This window comes from Hippocampus guttulatus, chromosome 8 (assembly GCF_054856545.1).
Source record: "Hippocampus guttulatus isolate MCC_2025c chromosome 8, RoL_Hgut_1.0, whole genome shotgun sequence".
Classification (NCBI taxonomy): domain Eukaryota; kingdom Metazoa; phylum Chordata; class Actinopteri; order Syngnathiformes; family Syngnathidae; genus Hippocampus; species Hippocampus guttulatus.
The window spans coordinates 8,624,526-8,648,104 of NC_141268.1; the positions used below are offsets into that span (position 1 = coordinate 8,624,526).

Genomic DNA, 23,579 nt, shown 5'->3' on the forward strand with positions numbered 1-23,579 from the left:
TACATCCTTTATTCATCCACAAGGGAAACACAGCTTTGTTTTAAATCTTGATAAATAACTAGAAAATACACAACGATATTCCCGTAATATTTTGACTGTACTCTAGAAAATACACAACTTTTTTCTTGAAAGTAGACAACTCCCTCCAAAATATCCCACTTTTTTTCGTGTAAAATTATGTCTTCAATCTCATGGTGCCCTGTTTTCTCTCTTTTTTACTGTATGACTTGAATATTCCTTAGTTGAATTCCGTGATGTCTTATGTGAATAATAAAGAGGCGAAGATGAGTGACAGTCGGTAATGAATGGCCACCGGGCTTCCTCGTGAGCCTGGTATAGCCCCGCCCTTCAATGTCCATATTTGGAAAACTTCCGCATTCCATGGGACGCATGGAGGCGGTATGAATGACGTCCCCTGATGCCACCTGTTTCTCAATGGGCTGTCTTGGCTTGGTGGCTTGCGCTCCAGTCAGTCGGTCGTTCGGAGGCTCGTCGGAGGTGGAGTGGGAAAGAGTCGAAAGGATCCACTTTACTTCGGAAAGCATGGAGCACCGGCGCCTTCACTTATTTGTGTTTTTATTCGTCAACGCCATGTTCGTCAGCCTCCAGTCGAGAGAAGGTGAGTGACTTTTGCTTGCAAAAATAAAAATATAACTTGATTTTTAGCCTGACACGTGAGTCAGGACGTCGGAATGTCAGCGTCCGGTGTGACGTTTTCTCGTTTTAATCAACTATCGTACTAACTTCTCAAGAAAAAAAAACTGTCTTTGTATCTACTTTCCTTTTAACAAAGAAGTAACTCTCTCCGACTCCTTTTAAACGTTATGTACAGCGAAACAGTTCTTGATGAAGACAAATTGGGACTAAAATCCAGACGTTTTAACATGGGAATAGTTTGTGAGTGGCGTCAGTGAGCCTCGGGGCGTGGGAGCACCTGTGCACGATGCCCCGACATGTTTCACTCCTACTGTAGTTTCACTTCAAACTGCCCACTGTATGCGGTGTACCCACGCCTTTCTCAGACACGATTAGAGAAGTTTCTTCACGCTTAATGGTGTGTTGAATCACACCGACATGCTTGATTAGACTGTCAATGGGGCTGGCATGTGTGCCCCCTGAACTCCCCATAAAAGCTGATGGTTCCCTGAACGCAGCACGTGCGTTGGACTTTGTTGTACTTCCAGAGGCACAAACAATAAACATAAACAACTAAGAGAAAAAAAATACAAGCGACAATATCTTTACATTTACCAGTCTCATAGCTGAAGCACGTAACCGCATGCTTTTTTTAAAAAACATGCTTTTGGAGACCAATTATGTGTCCCAAATGACTAATTGATATTATCATTATTATTTTAAATATTGCTTAGTCTTAAATATGGGTAATTGCATTCTTAAACCCAAGATAGTTTTAAACAGAGGACCCCTATATATAAGACGGAGTTCACCCCCCCCCCCCCCCCCCCGCTCCCACCCACCCCCAGACACCTTCTGTAGCGTGTCGCATGAAAGCCAGAAAGCTGTCTTGGGTCAATGGCAAGCAACTGTGAAGCACAACGGTGTCCTCAAAGTGACAATAGGAAAACTAAATGAAACTTTTTCAGAAAACTCTTTTTTTATTTTATTTTATTTTTTTAGATGAAAGTTGTCATATTACAAGAATGAGGTTGTTGTTTTCACCTCGCCTCCCCCAAAACCCTCCTGTATATTTCAAGTCAAATTGTCATACTACTGGAATAAAGACCTACAAGTCATTTACTTTTTAAATCAAAGATTTACCAGCAAATAAACGGATACATTTGAGTATATTTTAAGGCTGCAACTAACGATTATATTAAAAATCAATTAATCTGTTGATTATTATGTCAATGAATCAAATAAAACAGATGTGTTTATTCAAAAACAGGACACTGTTTCAAAATGGCAGTGGAGAAAATGCACAAACCAAAAATATTATTATTCAGTTAATGGTTTAGTAACATGTCTGTAATGTGTCGTAAAATATGCAAAAATGTTTCTTTGTTTTTCAAAGTAAAAGCAAATTTGAACATGATTTAAAACAAAGATAAATTCGCTCTCATGGATGACTACGGAAATATGTAGCGTATAGATTTACGCTTACTGTTGATTCTGAGAATTTGGAACATTTTAAATGAAAAAAGGTACCTATGCGATTCGATGTTCAAAAACAATGAGCAATTAATTTGGAAATCAATTTGGAACCAACATGAAAACCGGAGAGCTGTGAAAAACAGGCAATTATGAGAGCCATCTCACAAACATATTTATCCTAGCCACTACAGGGCTTAACAATGGATAACTAAACTTTGCCAGCACTCTCATACAGTCATAAATACAGCGAATATGAATATGAAAAGCACTTATGGTCCATAATTCTAAAACAATCCGTTATTGAGCATGGCTTCTTGTGCTGTATAACCACATATTATTATGCCACACGCCATTCGCAACCTTAAAATGACGGGTTCCGTCAGAAACGGAGGACCCCCAGTCATAATTATATTTCCTCTTTTTTTTTATCTCATCTTTAATAGCCCGTTATTCATTACTCATAAAGTGATGAAGTGCGTTAGTACTGCCAGCATGCGAGCGCTCGAAAGGATTCCGAAATCCCATGACTCGTCACTTCTTCTCCGTCTCTTAAAACTCTTTAATTTCAATGCCACAAATGTAAGTTGGTCCTCCACAGTAGTATTTTTCATGTCGGTGTGGATGGATTAATAAGCTGTTTATAACTCGTTTCTGCGTGTGTCTACAGAAGTATTGCTGGACATGAGGTCTTCAGGAGGAGAGCTGGGCTGGCTGACGCTGCCATATGAGAACGGGGTGAGTATTTATACCCCGAGCAGCATTTTAAAAACCTCTGGGTCAAAGACTTTCTCTTCTCTGATGTATTTACAGTTTAAAGATGGTTTAATAGGGCCTCTCGGCCTGTGCTATACGTGTCATTGATCATTGTTGGCATCTGGGTGATTTTTCTGATGTCGGTATGTTTTTTTTTAACACACATACATTTCAAGTGACACACATCCAGTATGACGGAAGACAAATAAACAACCTGCATGCACAATTCCGTAATCCAAACTACACGTCAATTAACACCGGGCAGTGACATCAGGAAGCAAACTATACTACATGGATAATACAAATATCACATTTGACATAGCGTTTATCTGTCCTGTGCTGATTTTTTTCCCCCTATTGATTTAAATGAGGGGAGCCCCCCCCCCCCCCCTACACTGTCCATTTAGCTCACTGTGTTTAAATGCCATGGCCACATCCACTGTGGAATATATAGACCATATTTATCAACACTTTATCTGTAGTTTAGATTGATAGCGGATTTTTGTCAGTGTGTGTATTTGAGCTTTGTGTTTGGGCAGACGTGCACGTATGTATACGTGACGCCAATGATCGATGCATCGTGATCATGTCAAACTGGCTTTGCCATGGTAGATCCAATCTGTGTGCTTACTGCATTCGCATTGCAAGCGATCCAATACATGGTGGCTTTTGATTCACATTTGGTCTTGTTCCGGTCTGAATGATATCCAATATGCCATGACGCACATTCCGATTGTGCCACCCGAGAGCAAAACACCGACCGGAATTGTGTCACTTGAACCAATCCAGCTAATGTGTCCCGCCGAGACGTATAACAGCAGCTTTGCGTCATTGTTAGTTATACCAGGCCCGGAAACATCCGCCTATCTATAGTCGAGTGGTTTTCAGGCTGGGGTTGTAAGTCCGAAAAGATTCCAACATGTGTTTTATGGTCCTGGGATTCCCTTGCCTGTCGGAAGTTTGTTTTTATCTCTGTGTACTTTGTTCCTATCACCTTCGCCCATAATGTTGTGAAGTGGTTTCATGTTCGGGTCTTGAACAGTGGATGTAGAAAGTCTACACACCCCTGGTCAAATGCCAGTTTTTTTTCCGTTCAGTATAAACAAATCTGAGTTACAGATAAATCGTTTCTGTGTTGTGTCCTGGAATTTGTACAACTCGTTCGAGAAAAAATCTTTGAGTGTGTAAGTGCATACTCCATTTAAATTCATCTCTTCTTTTATTACTTATAGTTTTATCTGTTGTTTTATTGTTTTGTTCTTGATTGTAAAGTGTCCTTGAGTGTTTTAAAAGGCGCTTATAAATAAAATGTATTCATATTATTTTATAAAAACCCTCAACTGAGATTATGAAGGTTGCAGAGACTCTTTTGTAACTGGCATGTTGCCGTGTTCAAACCGAACCAAACCTGCCACCATTTGAAGCGATTCTTATTAAACCCAAATAAATGTCATATGCTCTATTGGGCTTTCGCTGGCATTTTCATCACTTTCTAGCAGAGCTGTTCATAATTCCTTCCAACTTGTCTAAGGTAGCCAATGAAGTGGGTGTGGGAGAATACCGATTCAAAGTTGTGTGTCAGGACCCTGTCTATGAGTAACAGTCCCTTGTTTGATCCACTTTTAAATTTACCCTTATTTAACTGCCAATAACAGATAAACTGACACCCCATGAAGCACAGTACTACTGCCAGGAATGCGAGTGCTGAAAAATGACTTTGACTCTCGCGACTCGTCACCGCTTCTCCGTCTCTCCAAACTCTTTAATTGCAATGCGGCAGTGACTATAAAGCGCAATAACTGCCCCAAATGTTAGTTGGTATTCCACAGTAGTATTTGTTGGATTTGTGTGTGCGTCACAGTCTCAAACACACACACACACACACACACACACACACACACAGGCCCCCTCGTGTGTTACTGGAAAACCACACACGTCGACACATGTCTGGGCCAATAATGCTAACGTGTGGAAAAGAAGCTCAAACTCACCAACTGTGCTTTATTTGCTTCTTAGTACACCAAAAAGGTAGGGTCACATCTCCAGTGATGGGAAGTAACAAAGTACTGTACACATACTTGGCTGCAGTAGAGTACTGAGTGGATTTACAAGAAGTCGACACAGCCTTGTTCAAATGCCAGGAGGTTTGTGAGGTCAAAAATATAAGACCAAGAGGAATTGTTTCAAAACTTTTTCCACCATTAATTTGATCTATGACCTTTGGGGGAAAATGGGCAAAAGGTTGAAACTCTGTTTCATTGAAAAGTGACATGTTGTAGGTCCCTAATGGTGGGAAAGTAAGGTTTTGAAACGATTTACCTTGGTTTCATTTTTTTTAATATGTCGCAAAAACCTGTCAATTAGATGGGTGTGTGGAGACTTTTTATGTCCGAGGTATATTTACACGCCACTCCTTTTGTCATTCTGAACAAAGACAAACCGGTAAAGGTGTATTTGTTCTTTTTTTTTTTTTTTATTATCGTGGGCTAATTTGGCATTTTTGGGTGCGTTAGAACACATTGTTTTGTCAGCAAATTAGGTGCAGTCATTTCAAAGGAATGTTTCTTTTTGTATTCAATATATTGCTTTTGTGCTTAAGTATTGTTCAGAGTTTTACTCTTTTACTTCAGATGTTTGATTCGGTACGTCTACTTTTGCTTTTTTTTTTTTTTTCATGCAAGTATCTGTTCATTAGTTTGAGTATTTTGCCCCCTCTGCAACTCGATGAAACACAGCCTCAAAGTTCATGTTTTTATTTTTTTGGTCCTCCAGTGGGAGATCGTCCAAACGGTGGTGAACGGCTCGCTCTTCTACACCTACAGCGTGTGCAACGTAGACGCCGTGGACCAGGACAACTGGTTGCGCACGACATTCATCCAGCGGCGTCCGGGCGCCACACGGGTTTCCGTGGAGATCCGCTTTACCGTGCGTGACTGCAACAGCTTTGGCGGCGCCTCCGTTTCCTGCAAGGAGACCTTTAACTTCTTCATTTACGAGACGGACGCCGATGTGGGCACCAACTTCCGCAAGGGTCAGTTCCGCAAAGTGGCCACCATCGCTCCGGATGAAGTGACACGAGACCAAGTTCTCCTGGTCAACACCGAGACGAAGACGGTGGGCCCGCTGTCCCGGAAGGGCTTCTACCTGGCCTTCCAGGACATGGGCGCCTGCATGGGGATCCTCTCGGTGCGCGTGTACTACAAGACGTGCCCGTCCACCGTGCAGAGCCTGGCAGCCTTCCCGGAAACGGTGGCCGACGGTCTGCGGGCGGTGGAGGGCGCCTGCGTGGAGAACGCCATGAGTCAGTCCACCCCACGCATCTACTGCACCGCAGAGGGCGAGTGGGTGGTTCCCGGGGTCCCGTGCGAGTGTTTCGCCGGCTACGAACCCGTCGGGGACTTGTGCCAAGGTAGGGGGGCCGATGGCGCGCCACATATTCATGACGTACAAGACTCAAAGTAGAATCAAAAGGCATCACAGATGCCGCCGCATTGGCAGCGGGTGGAAAGAAATGTTCAGTAACTCGTCTGGTTTGTTTTGGGAAGTCTTACACTCAAAGCCTCCAAATGCCTTCAAGGAAGTCATGCTCGGGCAAATTAACCATAGAAAAGGGTGGATGCCTAAACCCTTTTGTTCTTTATTTAGATTGGAGGCAGTTATGGATTATAATATTTTCTCATTTCCGGATTGTCACATTCCTTCGGCCATCTTGCCGTCAGATCTCGTAAAAAGTTAAGCCAAGTCTTGATGTGGTCGAGGGAGACGTATGCTGCATCGCGCCACAAAAGAGGTCTACTTTTAGCACGTTGTACTTATACGGGAAAAGAACAACAATGCTCCAAGTCCTCTGTGGTGATGAAAGAGCTGCTTGAAGCTGGGAAAAGAAGCAGAACGCCTCTCAAAAGTGGATTTTTTTGTTTTTTTTGGTTTTGCACCTGCGTTATGTGGAGAAAAATAGGAAGTCATCATCTTAATCGCCCCTTGGTGATTGTTTGAAAAAAATGCATTTGCACTGGTACAAATGTATTCTTCATGTTAATTATAGTCTCATGTCATCTTTTGTTTTAGTACAAAGATGAGAATGTAGAACTTGGCTCTGTGGTAGAGTGCTTGTTGCCCAACCCAGCGGTAGGTTGTTGGATCTCCAGCCATTGCGAGCATGTCCAAGTGGCCTTGAGCAAGATACTGAACCCTCAGTTTCTCCTAATGCTGCACCATCAGTAGGTGAATGAGGTAACGCTGTGAAGCGCTTTGAGTACCCGAGGTAGAAAAGCGCTATACAAATGGCAGCCCCTTGACCCTTTACAAGGCATTGAAGGGAATTTTCAGATTCGATTTGTAAACTTACGAGGTTGGAAGTTGATGTGAACCAGACGTACTATGTCTGCAGAAATGTTGGGCAATGTCATCCCCTGAGGGAAGAGCAGCAATTCAATGAAAAAAACAAAAACAAACAGGTGTGTGAGACTAAAAAGACATAGTTGCGGCGTGCCTACTGTATACACTGTGAAAAACGGTCTTTCTTTGGCATGCTGGGGTGTGGTGTGTGTGTGTGTGTGTGTGTGTGTGTGTGTGTGTGGAGGAAGTGTGGCGAGCACAGGAAGGAGGGAGGAAGGGCACGGGGTGGTGCGGGGATTTCTGAAAGGAATTCTTTCACCCTGGCGTCACCTGCTGCACTGATTGACTAAAGGAAGGCCCGTGTGAATTTGTCTTGGGCGCCTACCTGAAACGTCTTCTGTCCCCCTTCCGCCAGTATTTTGTTTCTGCCTGTCGCCCGGGCAACCGTAACCGCAGATTACAGGGATGGGGCCCCGGCACGCCTCTCTTAGTCAGGGCTGCGGTTTATGACTCCTGCTGTTTTCCAGTCACCTTGACTGGCAGCGTCTCCATTCCTTCCATGTGAACAGATCATTCATAGCGGTGACGGGTCGGCGCTTCAAAGCAGGGACGCTTCCACTCACTCTCAGGGCAGGATGAGGGTGGAGGCCAAGGCAGAGGAATGTTTCTTGCCCCGACTGCTGACAGACTCTGAGCTCCGGAAACAGACGTTGTGCATGAATAGCTAGAGAGGAAGACAGGAAATATTTATGAGGGATCAGAATGATTTCATAGCCGGGAGTTAGCCCTGATATTGTACATTAGGAACAAGGTTGTTGGATTTTAAACCAACCCTGGCCTCCTCCCACATTCTCAAAACATTCAATTTAAGTTCATGGAATGGAAGACTCAAAAATTTCGATTGGCGTGAATGTGAGTCTGAATTGTTGGTTGTCCTGGAATTGACGAGCGACCAGGCCATGCGTGTTCCCTGCTTCTCTCACCCAAACATGGGTTTTGACCAGGTAATAAGGGCGAGGTCGATGGAAGATGGATTTGTGGTTGCTTCCAATTCAAAGAAGTAAACATGCTAAATCCTGATTAAAAAAGGGGCACTCATCTAACAATGACAATATTATACAGTCCTCTAGGATGAAGCAACCTTTATGTGGAATTCTTGAATCACCCATTTTAATAACAGTGTGATGTGGTTTGGAGGCAGTCAAATTAACCATAAACCATTCCACTTGATAATACCCATTACAAATACTTTGCATTGCTTGGGTTGATATAGCCCAAAAAGTATTTGTGAGGAGTTGTTACTCTGCAAGGAATTTATCAACGCATTCCCTGTACTGTATTATAAATTGTGCTGGTCTGTATCTGAATAACTGGACAAGAAGTCCTTTTTCAAACATGAAATGAAATTGATTGAAACGCGTTTATTCATCATAAGGTATGAAAATTAGATTCCCATTTTTATGAAATACCATTAAAAACTTTTTTTTTTTTTTTCCCTCAACTCTGATGGGGACAGAAGCAACACTGCTGGCGTTTTGTTCCACGCTAATGCGGCGACTTCATTCCGGGCTTTAGGTGTCAGAGAAAGTGATATTCTGGAAGACTTACGGTCCCGCATGTGTCTCGCAATGAAGAGCGCATCTGTTGTGGGAAAAGGAAGCGGGCTGAGAAGGAATGCCGACTGACACAAATAAGCAGGTTGTCTCGCAGCCGACCAACAGTTGGCACATGAAGGGGAGGTTGGTTTCCGTGGCTGCTTAGTTAGGTGTGGAGTGTAATTTAGTCAAGAGGATGAGTGGAGCAACAGGACAGCTGTTAGGTGGCCCTGCTTTACCTCCCCTCGGGTCCTTTCATCCGGCAGTTAACACACGCAACGAGCCGACTAATCCGTGTTCCCACTCATTAGAACAATGGCAGCAAAAGCCCAGATTCAATTAACAGATGCACCGGTGCGGAAAACGCAAGTCCTTTTCATGTGTGCGCCATCGTCCAAAGGGAGTGTGGGGCAATTAGAGGCACAAGTTCCATCAACAAGTGACCATACGATTGAATTCACTCAATCGGCGTGAGTAGATTGTCCAAACGCAACTTGGTGTGTGTGTGTGTGCATTCGCAGCGTTGCACACTTATCGCCATTTTACAAGCTGCAATGACTAATGCAACGTATTTACGGCACCACTCCATCCAGTCCTGCCAGACAATAGATGAATAGAGCCGAGAGTTTCTTTGCGCCGTGACAGAAGTCCTAGCACTCAGGCTCTAGATTAAAATGGGCTGGTCTCCTTTTCTCATGCGAAGAGACCCCCAGCCCCCCCCCCCCCCCCCACTCCCGCTGAGTGACTCCCCAGAGAGAACTTCTGTTTGGTGCTCCAGTCCGCATCCCTTCCTCCCCTTTTAAGGCCTTCTATTCATCCTCCTGCTCAACTCAACCTGCTTCTTATCCTTCACCATGGTGATACTTGAGCCGCCTTTTTGCAAAATGGTACAATCCAGTGCTGATTGCCGCGGTGGAATGGTCAACAACGATACCGTAATATCAAGTTGTTGGAATGGTGCAGATGAATATTATTTTTGGACAATTACAGGGCCCGTGTCGATCGCAAAGCCCAAGGGCATGCAATCCACCGCGTCTTTTTTGTGGCCCGCTAAAGTCAAGTCAAGTTTCTTTCTATAAACCTTCATCACAAAAGAGTCTCAAAGGGTTCCACAAGCCCACAGTTCACAAAAAGCAATGACATCCCACGGTCAAAATCCCCCAAGAGGGCATGGAAAAACTCAAGAAAACCCAATTGAGGCATGGAAGGGGAGGGAGGGACCACAAATTGAAGGGCTCCCCCCTTCGAGGATGGCCAAACTACAGTGGATGCGCAACGTCGATCACATGGTATCATGCTCTCCAACGATACACCATGAGAGGCCATTTAATGAAACGAAGTGCTGCAGGTCGATGCTTGAATCCTCCACAATGACATTCTTACTTGTCTCCACTTGGAGGCGGGGTGGGAGAAGCGGCATGTAACTGGCCAAAAATTCAGTGTGAGGCAGGGCTAAATGGATTTGTTCTTTTCATTTTCATCAAAGTCTGGACAAGAATTGCAATTTTCTTTCCTTTTGAACAAATATCAAAACAATTTTTTTTAAACCAAATCCCTTTTTAACACACTGTACAGTACATTGAATTGAACCATGTTCATATTGAGCTTACTCGTCCATGACTTCTGATTTTAAGCTCAGTTTATTGTTATAAGTAGAATCATATGAAGGAAATGCTGGGGCAGTCGTGTATACAAAGTAATTTAAGGAGGTGATGAAACATTTACAGGATATGTTTTAAGAGTCACAATTTCCCCCCTGGGGGAAACTTCACTACAATGTGGCCTGTGATGAAAATGAGTCGGGCACAGGTTGATGACAAAGTACTGTTTTAATGGCAGTAACGTAATCCCAATTTGTAGTGTTCAGTATTCTGGGCCTGGAAACGTACCTCTATCTATAGAGTGGTTTTCGTTCTAAATAAAGACCCAGAACATGGCTCGGCATATCGTGCAAGTCCAAAAAGATTCGAACACGTGTTGTATGATGGAGGGATTTCCTTGCCCGTTGAAAGCTTGCTTTCATCCGAAAGTACTTTGTCCATATCGTATACAGTAGTTATGTCGTGTAGTCAACAATCAACAGTCAAGTTGGGAATGAAGAAACGCAACCTCATCTTCAGTCCAGGCTCCTCTCATGAAAGAAGAATTGCTGCCGGGTGCAACAAGCAGATAGACGGCCTGTAAATACAAAGTGTGCAGGTGCTGTTGTTGTGTTTCCATGAAAACTGGAAAGCGGCTCCGACAGTGTTTCCTCTTCTTCTTTCCTCTACATCCCTCCTCATTTAACTCTTCACCCTTGCCTGTCATAATTTGCAACGAATGGAAGGGAAGAGGAAAGAGAGGAAACATCAGTCTTACACCGTCCGTGCAGTCCTCATGACGACCACTTTTGTTCCATCCGCGCTTTCATTAACCTCCCGTGCCCTGGAAAAGCCGCTCGCTTATCGCTTTTGCTAAGATGTTCATCACGGCATGCCACCGGTGTCAGATGTGCCATTTCCTTTGGCAAAAACACTTTGATTAGAGGGGAAGGTGATGTCTGGGATAGTTTGAATGCACGAGGACATCACCCGCATTTGTACATACTGTAAATCAAATGGCTCTGTAATGTATCACTAACCGACACTAATGCAGTAGTAAAGTCATAATTGCAGTAATGATGACAACGAAGGTCTTGTTACAAAGGAACTATGTTGACAGAGGTTGTTTTTTTTTCATTACGGGCTATGTCCCTATTCAGGGTGTAATCAAATGAAAAAAAAAACGTGTTCATTACGGCAGTAACTGAGTGTGTCTTCTTGTGACGCGTTATAATATACACTCGCACTGCTGAACAAACTAGTCCATTGTGTGGAACCTCGAAAGTTGTATGTCGTAAACCGAGCGAGGATCCGCCACAGGGCCTGAATGGAGAGTTCACAGTTAGGAAAGCAGATCGCATAACTTGATAGATTGAATGCTCGGGTGTCATCCGGGCCAAGTCGTCAACGCGTGACCTGAGACGAGGCCTTCAGGTGGAGAAGGCAAGTGGGGGCACATTGCGGAGGGAAATGCCTTTTCATTCCTCACCATACAAAAGCTCAGTGATTACAGGTTACTCGCAACAAAAGCTTCCTGTTCGGCAGAAAGGCCCGACATTACGCACACTGCCTCATTGTTTTCCTTTTGTTGCGTCATTCCTTCTGGTTTTTCCCCCTCCCTTAAATGCACGTCATTGTCAACTGAAGTGAGTAGAGGCGTACGTACGGATGACTAAAACCTGAATAGATTTTTTTCAATGTGTGTACATGACAAGGTAAGACTCGCTGTGCGTGCTTACTCCTTTTACGGTGTGTGGTCTACTTGAGATGAGCAACAAGGCGCGCCACACACCAGCGGTGTCCGTTGGCCTGATTTCTGTGCAGGCGGCGTGGGTGCCACTCAGTGCCAGATTGGTTGTCCAGCGTTATGCGTGCCCCGTGGTTGGCTGGCAACCGGCCCAAGGTGTAGTCTGTCTTTCACCCCAAGTCGGCTGGGATACACTCCAGCTCTGTGACTGAATAGAATGAGCACCGTATAGAAACTGAATGGACAGAAATGTTGAACGGGATTAATACATCATTTCCATTTTTTAATCAGATCGGTAACTTTAAGCGTAAAGCGGGATCAATATGCAAATTCAGCCCCAATTTTGATATGCGAGTACCCCGCTTAGTGGATAAAGGATAGGACATCATGTGCAATTTCAAAAGGGAAGCCACTGTTGGAAAATGAGACGGCATCCAGGACCTTTTTGTGTGCACCTCACCAAAAATCCTTTTTTGTGTTTTGACACAGAATGCAAGCCGGGCTACTTCAAGCCATCCGTGAGCACTGAGCTGTGTCGGGTGTGTCCCGACAACACCAAGCCCTCTGCGGCCGGCGCCACCAGCTGCGAGTGCGAGGACGGTTTCTTCCGCTCGCCGTCGGACCCGCCCACGTCGCCTTGTTCCGGTAAGACTTCCTTCCGCTGACTGATACTGTAACACAGTTGAGCATACTCGGGATGTTTGGGTTAACTTCTCGGATTTCCCCTAATAGCGCCACCCAGCGCTCCGCGTGACCTGATCGCCACCACGCTGTCTACTGACGGCCGGCTGCAGCTGTCCTGGAGTTCGCCGCTAGTGACGGGGGGCCGCGCCGACCTCACCTACAGCGTGCTGTGCGAGCAGTGCGACAGGGCCTCGTGCTCTCCCTGCAGCGAGAAGGTCCGCTTCGAGCCCGGCCCCGCCGACCTGCAGGACACCGAGGTCATAGTCTGCGACCTGGACTCGCATCTCAACTACACGTTTACGGTGGAAGCGCACAGCGGGGTGTCCCAGTATGGCGCCGCGAGGCCCACCACCAGCATCACCACCGCTCTGGACTATACTGGTGAGCTAAGGCTTATTTTTAGCTCGATTCCATCCTGTTTCCGCTTTTAGCTTTATCTTGATCTCATTATTGTTAAGGTTGAACAATTGCAACATTTTTGTGTCCAGATTTTGAAAAGGTCTGACCTTTTCAAAGTGTGGTTGCGTTCAGCTTTGCTGACGGTGCCGTAATACTCAGAAAGAGTTCATTTTAAAACCCTGGAGAACCCACGGGGTCAAATTTGGCCCCTATAAATTCTGCTACTCAAATGCTACCCTTAAATCCCAAAGCGTCATATAAAGCATTGAATATTTGAAAAAACAAAACATATTTTGGTGTTCAGTGAACATATTGCAGTCATTTAATGGATAATTCATCATTTTCCAAAGAACAAAAAGGTTCTTGGGTTCTCCAGGGTTAAAAATAAAAATAACCAGACACACCGCACGACGGGGAGTCCTCGGTTTACGATGGAATGCTGTTCATGTGACAACAATGCAAACATTTTTACGCAAGTCGGAAAGCATCGTCGTCTCTCGCTAACCAATTCTAATGCTGTTGTTCAGTCACTCTTACGGTAAATATTTGTTCGAAAACATGATACCCACTCAAAAGCAATGGATGACAAATGTCCGTGACCTATTCTGCTGCACACACGACTCGTCTCGTGAATAATGTTCCTTTTGTGCTATTTCGCCTCCTGACATTTAGTCTGAAACTTGTCAGCCAATCCGAGGTGTTTCGGGAATAGCAGACAAAAATCATACGTTTTTTTTTTGTTTGTTTTATTTGCTCTCGCGGTTTCTAATCAACTATACGTTTAGAACATTGGATATGCGTGTTTGAATAATTCTAGACACGGAATTGGAAAAATGAAAGAGCAAATATTGTTTGCCACTGCCGTGCGTCCTTTCCGATTAAGATAGTCAAGAAGTAATAATAAACAATAAAAGAAATGTGCCCAGGGTACGAATAATTTTGGGCCGATTTTAATGTAGAAATGCTTTCGCCTTCAACATGTCACTCGCCCTCAAACCTTAAGACAGTGTTTTTAACATATTTGCAAACAGTTAGCTTTCCCCACAAGGGAAATTCAGGCCACCCACTGAATCCCAAAAAGTCTCATTCCAAGAAGGCCCACGACTGCGATGCGTCACTTACTGTTGTTTTTGTTCCGTTCCTCTCGCCGACCATTCGGGCAGATCCCCCAAAGGTGACGTTGATTCATCTGGATGATCACAGCCCCACCAGCCTGACCCTGTCCTGGGCTCTGTCTCGCCGACCTCCGGCGCACATCAGTCATCGCTATGAGCTCATGTACCGCAGAAAAGTAAGACGGAGTGCTTTTTACCAGATTCCATCATTGGGGCTCCTCCACGTTTTCCCGGGAAACCGATCCTGACCCTAATGCACCTTTCGACCTTTTGTTCTTTTGAAGGACGGTGACGGGGAGCGTGACGTAACCACCTACACGGTCCTGATCCTGGACAAGAACTCCGTGCACGTTAATGACCTCACGCCAGACACGGCGTACCTGTTCCGGGTGCAGGCGCTCAGTTCTGAAGGGAACCCTGGAAGCTACAGCGCGGAGTACGAGTTCCATACTTCCCCACTAGGTAACACACGGCTCTCACGCCTCAAATCAAGTCTCTGTCATTCGAAATAGCTCTGGGATATGTTTGGTTACTCCCTCTGTGCTTGCGTCGGTTTTTCTCCAGCTAGTCCGGTTTCCTCACACGTTCCAAAAACACACATTCAGTGAAGACTCTAAATCTGGGGTCACCACCTCCAGTCTTCGAGGGCCCCTATCCCGCACGTTTTAGATATTTCCCGCCTCCAACACACCTGGTTCAAATGATCAGCTCTGCAGAAGCCTGATAACAATCCTGATCATTTGAGTCAGGTGTGTTGGAGGCGGGAGGATTGAAAACAGCAGAGCCCAACCAGTCGATCGCGATCGCCCGCTAGCCCGCGGATTGGTCCCAAGACGATCGCGAGTTGTATGGGGGGGGGGGGGGATTTGTACGTCTGTGTGCTTATTAATATTAGATATTTTTGTGTTAGTGTAGACTTGCACCCTACGCATCGGCTTCCCTTTCATGAAAAAAAAAAACGTCCAAAAAATAAAATAAAAACACTGGTCACCTTTAACCTACGATGACACGTGATCTGCATCACCGGAAGTTGTTCGAGGTCAGCAGTCTGCGATTGCAACTTGCGATCAGAGCTGTTGCAATACAGTATATGATTTTTTTTTTGGTGGTTGGTTTTTTTTTTATTACTATTACTCTCATTCAAAGTTTGTTTCATCTGCAATTCGCCGATGGAACCGGCAAAGAATGGGAATCTGGAGCACCAGGAGAAGCATTTTAAAACACGTGAGCTACAGTGGTGATAGTTCATGCAGTTAAAGTGTGTCCCATAGCTCCGCGTCCGGCCTCTACGAAGGAAGGCAGTGGTTTGCTTCTCACCAACTCTTGTATCTACTTTATTTTTCTGGTGCACGCACATGAGCGTGCGTACGTGTACGCGTGCATGTGCGGTAATGCGTCAATCGGGGGAGACTGGCTGCTTGAAAAGTCGATCTTCGGTCAAAAAATGATTGGGCACCCTGATCTAAAACATGCAGGAGTGGGGTCCCTCGAGGACCGGAGTGGCCCCTGCTCTGAATTATCCATCACTGTGAATGTTTGCTTGTCTCCAGTAAACAGTATGTGCCCTGCGAATTGGTTGGCAACCGGTCAAGATGGGTTTACTTCGTTTTATTGAATTTCTTTTTTTTTTTTTCTCTCTCAACAGCGGAATCTCAGATCCAAAGCCCCTCTACCATGGTGATGGGAGCGGTCGCTGGAGTCGCGGTTGTTCTGCTCGTGGTTGTGGCTGTCCTGCTGCTACGTAAAAGGTTGGTCTAGAATGCATTTAAAGAGTGTGGGAGCATCATTTCAGGCTCGAACGATGGCATGACTCTTTTTTTTTTTTCTTTTATTTTGAAGGGTTGGGGTGTTGGTGGAGTTTCGGTTTTTATGGTATTTTTTTTCAGCGTTAAACCTGTGAAAAATGGGGATTTCTGTCTACTGGTATGAAGGTTTAGAGGGATCTTCTCCAACCAAATGGCAGTCTATAACATTCCTGTCTGTATGCACTACCTGTGTAATTATTCTTTTTTCTTCCTCCCACTCAGGAGACTGCGAGCTCATCGTCGGGGAGGCCCCGAGGATCCTTACTTTTCAGGTAGACGCTCAATTCGAACATCCATTTGTAATTTTAAAAGACAGTTACACGGTCTAAAACTCTGGATCATTTCTTTTCCCCTCAGATCAGCTGAAGCCGATCAAGACTTACGTGGATCCACACATGTACGAGGACCCCAACATCGCCATCCAGAAGTTTGTCACGGAAATCGACCCGAATGCCATCAGCAAGCAAAAAGTCATTGGCGTGGGTGAGTGTGAAGACCGCCCACCTCCCATTCCACAGCGGCTCCAAGTTCAAAGTGTGACCGCGTGTTTTACCCGTCAACCAGGAGAGTTCGGCGAAGTGTTCCGAGGTGCCATGAAGTCCCCCGCTCGAGGGGAGGTGACCGTGGCCATCAAGACCCTCAAGCCGGGCTACTCTGAGAAGCAGAGGCAAGACTTCCTGAGCGAGGCCAGCATCATGGGCCAGTTCTCGCACCCTAACATCATCCGCTTGGAGGGCGTCGTCACCAAATGTGAGCCTAAAACAGCGGAATTTAAAAAAAAAAAAAAAAGACCATGTCATAAATCTCTCACTTTTTTTCTCTTGCAGTCAAGCACGCCATGATCGTAACGGAGTACATGGAGAACGGAGCCCTTGACATCTATCTCAAGGTACCAACGAGATGCCAAATGGATTTGACCATACTATTGTCGGTCCTCAGTTTATGACGGCCCCGACATCTCGAGATAACCACAATAAATTAGCTTGCAGGGGAGTAAACAAAAAAATGTCATTGCTCGGTTACCGCCAAACGTACTTTTTATTTGATTGTTTTATATCCACGGCCTACAAGTGTTATTCAGTCAAGATTTATGACAATTATGAGATTTACGACTGTGATAGGTCACTGAAAAACGACGGCACGTTCTGACTGACGTACAAACCCGGGTTGCACCGATGATCCAAATTCCGTCGTAAATTGAGGATCCCCTGGAATGACATTCAGGACAACGTCTCATTAGATTGCACGGGGGTCTCGAATGTGTCAAGATTCTTTTTCACTCACTTGTTTACCGTTCACACAGGACCGCGACGGTGAGATTCCCACCTACCAGCTTGCGGGAATGCTGCGCGGAATTGCCGCCGGCATGAAGTACCTCTCAGACATGAACTACGTGCACCGGGACCTGGCAGCCAGGAACGTCCTCGTCAACAGCGACTTGGAGTGCAAGGTGTCCGACTTCGGCCTGTCGCGTGTCCTGGAGGACGATGCAGAGGGGACGTACACAACCAGAGTAAGTCTAGTCAACTCTTGGTTGTTGTCTTTTTAGGCTCCCCAGCACAACATCCCCAAAGCTTACTCAGTAGCTCCCCCTGGGAGGTTAAAACAAACAAACAAAAAGCTCCAAAACTTTATCTCATTGACATTGAATTGGTGGTGGGGGAGCCATCTCAAGGAGCAGCCATTTTGCCTCATTCTGCCATTTTCTGTCAACTGAAAATGACATCACAGTGCCAAAGGGTTCGGTTCATGACCATCACAGCTCACCAGTTTTGTGGGTTTGGGTTTGGTCATGTGATGTTCGCAAGCCTCCTATCGGAAAGAATTTTGTTTGACTTGACTTCTCCTTCAAGAGGATTTTCAGCATCTGGATTGTCCTCTCCCTCCGTATGACTCAATGTTGTTTGTGTCTTGACAGGGAGGTAAAATCCCCATCCGCTGGACAGCCCCCGAAGCCATCGCCTACAGGAAGTTCACTTCAGCCAGCGACGTGTGGAGCTTTGGCATCGTCATGTGGGAAGTGATGGCATTTGGCGAGCGGCCCTACTGGGACATGAGCAACCATGAGGTAACGCTGGGGTGAATGATTGTTTAATTTAATCAGGGGGGGGGGCTCCACCGCTCCTGTTAAAACAGCACACGCGCAGCCAATTTGTGAATGCTAAACTGCGGCTCTTTTTGGGCAGGTCATGAAAGCCATCAACGAGGCCTTCAGGCTGCCCGCTCCCATGGACTGCCCCTCGGCCATCTACCAGCTCATGCTCCAGTGTTGGCTGCACGACCGCTCCAAAAGACCCTGCTTCACCGACATTGTCAACATGCTGGACAAGCTGCTCCAGAGTCCGGAGTCTTTGAGCACCATCGCAGACTTTGATCCACGGTATGTAGAGGGGAAAAGAGAAAAAAAAACGGCAGCAGACTGACGTTTGTGGTACACGACACTACACTGTGTTGGGGGAAAGCGCCCTTCTTTTCTCCGTGTGTTCGTTGAATTTCGGACGAGGAGAATGTTAGTAATCCAAATATAGGCTGGATCCGATGAACAGTTCCTTCGAAGCTTTTAATAACAGAATATTCCTGTCACCCGCGAATTACAGACATTGGCTGTGCGTCACGAGTGCGAAGCAGGAAGAGATTCACATCATTTTTATACCATCAGAAGGGCAGTACCGAGACACAAAGTGTGATATCATAACTTTCGTTTCTCCTAAACCGATTCTCAGCGTGGCGCATTCCAAAGTTTGTGCGTCTTCACCAGGGAGTATTCCAATTCTAGGTGATGATTGTTAGAAGGATGCAAAGCTACACTGCGGGCGTGGGAAAGTTATACAGCATGACTAAATATGAGCATATTACAGACTTCAACTGCTACAAATGTTATATGTTTTATTATTCACAGTGTTAATTGTTGTTATACTTTTGGGGCCACAATATGCGAGAAAACTCACAGAATTTTACAAATGGTGAAAATAGATGTACAGCGTCAGGCAAAATGACATTTTTAGGTTAAATAAAAGGCAAATAAAGTAAAGAAACAAAAAAGTGTTTTTATTTTCGAAAAGTACATATAATGCCATTCTGTTTTATTATGTATTAAAAATGAAATCATTCAAATGGGTCAAACGTTTGCCACATTTTCTGGAGTTCTGGCGGTGCGAGGTCGGCCAGTTGATTTTCGTTTCAATGCAGATCAAGTAGCTCTGAAGTTGGTAACCCATAACAAGATCGTGTTTCGAGCTGGTACTGGATCATGTCTACTAAGAAAACAATGGGTGTTGTATATACTTTTCAAAAAATATATATATTTATTTAACCTACAAATGTGCCAGATTATTTTGCCTGACCCTATATTACAGTGGTCACCATGCAACTTCCCTTAGAGCTCACTAACGGCACCCCCCCCCCCCCCCCCCGAATATAGTCTTCTATGCTTTGGATTGCCACCCGAGTGAATCAAATGAAATGGTGAAGATGCACGGCGAGTGACCCAAGTGCATGTTGACTGTCCTCTTCCAGCGTGTCCATCCGCTTGCCCAGCACCAGCGGCTGCGACGGCACCATGTTCCGGTCGGTTCCCGAGTGGTTGGAGTCTATCAAAATGAGCCAGTACAACGAAAGCTTTGCCCGGGCAGGGGTCTCCACAATGGAAGATGTGCTCGCCCTGAGGCATGAGTAAGTACAAACGGGACACAGGTGCACCTGGCATTTGGTATCGGGCCATTTCTTCGCCAAGACAATCCACCGAGCTCACAAGACTTGCCAGGACCACTCCTGCTCACGTTAGCCTTGCATTGGTGGTTATTAAATTGGCTCCGCTGGCTGTAGCATTTGAAATAATTATGGTGTATCATTTTAAAAAGTGCTTGGGGACCGACAGCCAGTGAAACAGACATAGATAAATTACCTTTTTTTTCCCCCAAGAAGAGAGTTAATACAGGAATAAAATCCAACCCCCCCCCCACCCCCCAAGAAAAAGAGGGTGTAATCAGATTTTATATTTACTCAAGAATAAAAGTGTCCTTTCCAGAATATCTTTGCATTTATTAATATTTCACTTTCTTCCCTTGTTCAAGTTTCATTTTAATATGCTGCAGTTTCTCGAATGAAAGGCATAATATTGTGAGAGTAAAACTGCATTGTTGAAATTCATTTGTTAAAATAAATCCCCGGTTAAATTAATTTATAACTTTCTCATAGGATTGACTTTTTATCCCAACATGATTACTTTGTGTTTCTTGAAAAAAATACTTTATTCCCATAACATTCCAACTTTTTTCCTTTCAAAAATGACTAGCACAACATTATAACTTTTTAACTCACCAAAATGTCTTTTTGGTGAAGTTTTCAACTTAAAAAAAATCTATTTCATTCTCAAAAATAGGCCATACTTGAATTCCTATGGCATTTGTGGTAAACATGGTATAGTTTTGTTTGGTGGATGTCAGGAATATAAGGAGCTCCTTGGACCCCCCCCCCCTTTACATCCTGTGCACTGCCTAGTTTTGAAACCACACTCTGTACAGTTTGTAACAGTCTACTTACCCTCCTCCCAGGGACATCAGGAACATTGGAGTCCGCTTGCCAGGCCACATGAAGAGGATAGCCTACAGCATCCTAGGACTGAAAGACGAATGCAGCTCCCTCAGCGTGTTCGCAGTGTGACTGAAGCAACACCGCATTTCCACGTGCACTAGAAGCGACCAGGCCACATTAAACCTTGTGGACGACGAGGACTGAAAGTGCAGGGGTAGACCCCCTCGCTGTAAAAAAAAGGGTGGCAAGACTGAACTGGACCCTGGGGGCCACCCTAACAGGAATAAGACTCGAAAAACAATACTTCTTAACTTGATAGCCATGTTGAACATAAGCTTGTTGTGAGCAAACTCAAAGAAACCAGAAGAGAAACAAGAGCGCTTAGGACTTGTGTCGATCTGAATAAGGCTCTTTGTGATTAAGGGCATCTTTTCTTTTTTTTAAATAAGTTTTCAGGATCAAAACATATATTTTTGTATGTTCTGTAATCAAACTATTTGCAAAGATTGTTCCGCTCAGGGTAAAGGATCACACGTTATTGGACTTTGTGTAGTTTGTGCTCCATCTTACGTCTTACTCAAATCATCTTATTTGTTTACATGTCTTAATACAGCTGTAAATGTTTATTTAATATTTATTTTATGTTCTATTTATGGCATTGTTAGACCAGGAAGAATTGTAATTTTGAGCATGTAATGTCGGGCAATTGATTTTGGAGTGTAAATAAAATCAAGAGTTACCTTTATGGTTCTGGTTTGTTTCATTTGTGGTTCTATGACGATGGAAATGTTGCTAAATATTAAAACAGTGACCGTATTCTAACAAATTCTCATCTGCCACAACATTAGGGAAACTTGCGTATGCAAGGCCAATAATGTCAATGTGACAGGGCCATTATTATTCCGTACTGCCGCAAAGAATCAGAGAAATTAAATATTCAAACCCCATCCTGTTACAGTGGCTTAAATTTTTTTTGAAGGGAGGGGTTGTACAGTTGATTTTAGCAGTCAGTCAAGAGACTAGACTGCCAATGAATGGCATGTGCACACCACTGCTAATTCAACGCTGTCCAATAGCTTCCCTACCACACCCATTTTCAGAAATAGACAAACAAATATTTACTTGTTTAATTCTACACGCCGGAGAAACAGTTAATTGCCTCCAATTAACTCCTTGACTGAAGTGACTTGTCGGAAGAACTTTCACCTAAATCCACATTCAATACTTAATCCACCTGGGAAATCTCCTAAATTTCCTCATTTTTGAGAATGGAGGTCAAGCGAGGTGATCGAGAGAAAAAAATGTGTGGGCGGCACATTTTTCAGTGAGAAATTATCGAGATTTGAGTGGGGATTTCACCATGTCAGAGCCCCTAATCTTATTAAAGATTGGAAACCCACTCGAAATATGTTTGACCCATGATCCCTCAGGTGACATGATGTAAATAACCAACATGAATCTGCAATGGATATTACAGTGAATTAAGGAACACTTAAAAAAAAATTATAATCCATTTAATTGGTTATTAGAATTTTGTTTTGCCAAATATCAGAATAGACCTTAAAAAAATAAAATAAAATACAAGACTGGAGTTTTGGAACAAACTGAGAAACAGAGTGCGTTTGCCAGGGCCAAGTAGAATGTCACAGCTACACACAAGAGTATTCCGTCAGCGTGGCTACATTTCCTTTGGTGTTCACCCCTGTCAAGCAGGTCTCATTGTCCCCGTTTACATTCTCATGCTGTCAAGGAACTGCTAAAATGGGGTACATGTGATTTTTTTTTTTAAGGTCAGAATTAATTTTTGGAAATGTGAGAGACAAAAAGATTTGTGATTGTAAATATTGAACAGTTTCAACGTTTATGATTGTCAGCCGCCAAATGCAAATGTCACAAAAAGTGGGTGCACATGTCATTTATATACGTTCTGCCATCTAATGGAACATAGTGTATTTGTTCTGTCTGTCTCTGTAAATTGCTGGGATCGAAAGAAAAAAGAAGACCTTTAGAATTCTCACAGCACACTCATGTGTCCTGACACACTAGTTGAGAATCACTGTCTTATGATCGATAATCTTTTAGGAACATCTGAAGCTCACATTTGACCCGATTATCTCAATGTGTGTACATGTGGATTGTTTTACAAAATATTTACCGGCATCAAAATGTACCACAAATGTATTACAAAACTCATGGGGGCAACACACATACAGAAAATCTGGCCAAATTTGAGCAATTTTCCTCCCTTGCAATCAAAATTGAGAAAAACCCTGATTATCGAATGTCCCTGAAAGATTATCTTGAGTGATTATATTGTAGCGTGGGGTCATTTTCCCACTTGATCAGCTCGGACAATCATGAAGAAAAATCACTCGTAACACACCCTAGCCCACATCATAATCGGTCAGGATAATAGTTTGGAGACATGTGGTAAATCTATTCTTGCAAACATTTTATTGGCTGGGAACAAACAGTGAACAGGTTTAAGATTTGCGATGGTCAGCCTCGACCATACTTGATTGCGGAGGTAAAATCACTGTTGAACTGGGATCATATTTTTGGACTTTTAGGGCTCAATAAGCACCAGAAAGGAAATGTACCATAATCCCCTCGCACAGTTTCTGAGTCATGGGAGACCTGGTTGATAGGAATGCAAAACCCCCATATAAAGTACATTCTTTCGGGAATTAAACATGTGAGTATCTAGTGTGGAATTTTCGGTATTACTGCCTCAGGAAAACATTACAGTTCACAAGTTTATAGGTCAGACCTGCAAAGGCTTGCGCAGATACCTTATACCTAGTATAGTATGATAGCGTGTGATGCTGTGCCTGGAACACCTGCTTTTTTTTCTTTTTTTTTTCTCCTGACCGAGCCAAACAAAGAGAAAATATGTGTCACGGTCCTCATATTTTATG

The 23,579-nt window shown here is 44.2% G+C and overlaps 1 protein-coding gene across 1 annotated transcript; it reads left to right on the forward strand.

Moving 5' to 3' along the window:
* Nucleotides 1–405: 405 nt before the first annotated feature.
* Nucleotides 406–21,406, forward strand: epha2a (eph receptor A2 a). The gene is made up of 17 exons (XM_086117537.1): nt 406–619; nt 2,780–2,847; nt 5,638–6,274; nt 12,615–12,770; nt 12,858–13,190; nt 14,372–14,499; nt 14,608–14,785; nt 15,969–16,071; nt 16,351–16,400; nt 16,486–16,611; nt 16,693–16,878; nt 16,956–17,017; nt 17,432–17,641; nt 18,047–18,196; nt 18,315–18,508; nt 19,645–19,800; nt 20,682–21,406. The coding sequence occupies exons 1-17, from the start codon at nt 406–408 to the stop codon at nt 20,788–20,790; spliced, it is 3,060 nt and encodes a 1,019-aa protein (XP_085973663.1). The 3' UTR covers nt 20,791–21,406.
* The last annotated feature ends 2,173 nt before the right edge of the window (nt 21,407–23,579 follow it).

Bases quoted from the DNA above. Each gene is read 5' to 3' on its own strand.
- epha2a (XM_086117537.1), top strand. From the start codon at position 406: ATGACGTCCCCTGATGCCACCTGTTTCTCAATGGGCTGTCTTGGCTTG. The intron at 620-2,779 runs GTGAGTGACTTT...GTGTGTCTACAG, and splicing joins CAGCCTCCAGTCGAGAGAAG to AAGTATTGCTGGACATGAGG. The intron at 2,848-5,637 runs GTGAGTATTTAT...TTGGTCCTCCAG, and splicing joins CGCTGCCATATGAGAACGGG to TGGGAGATCGTCCAAACGGT.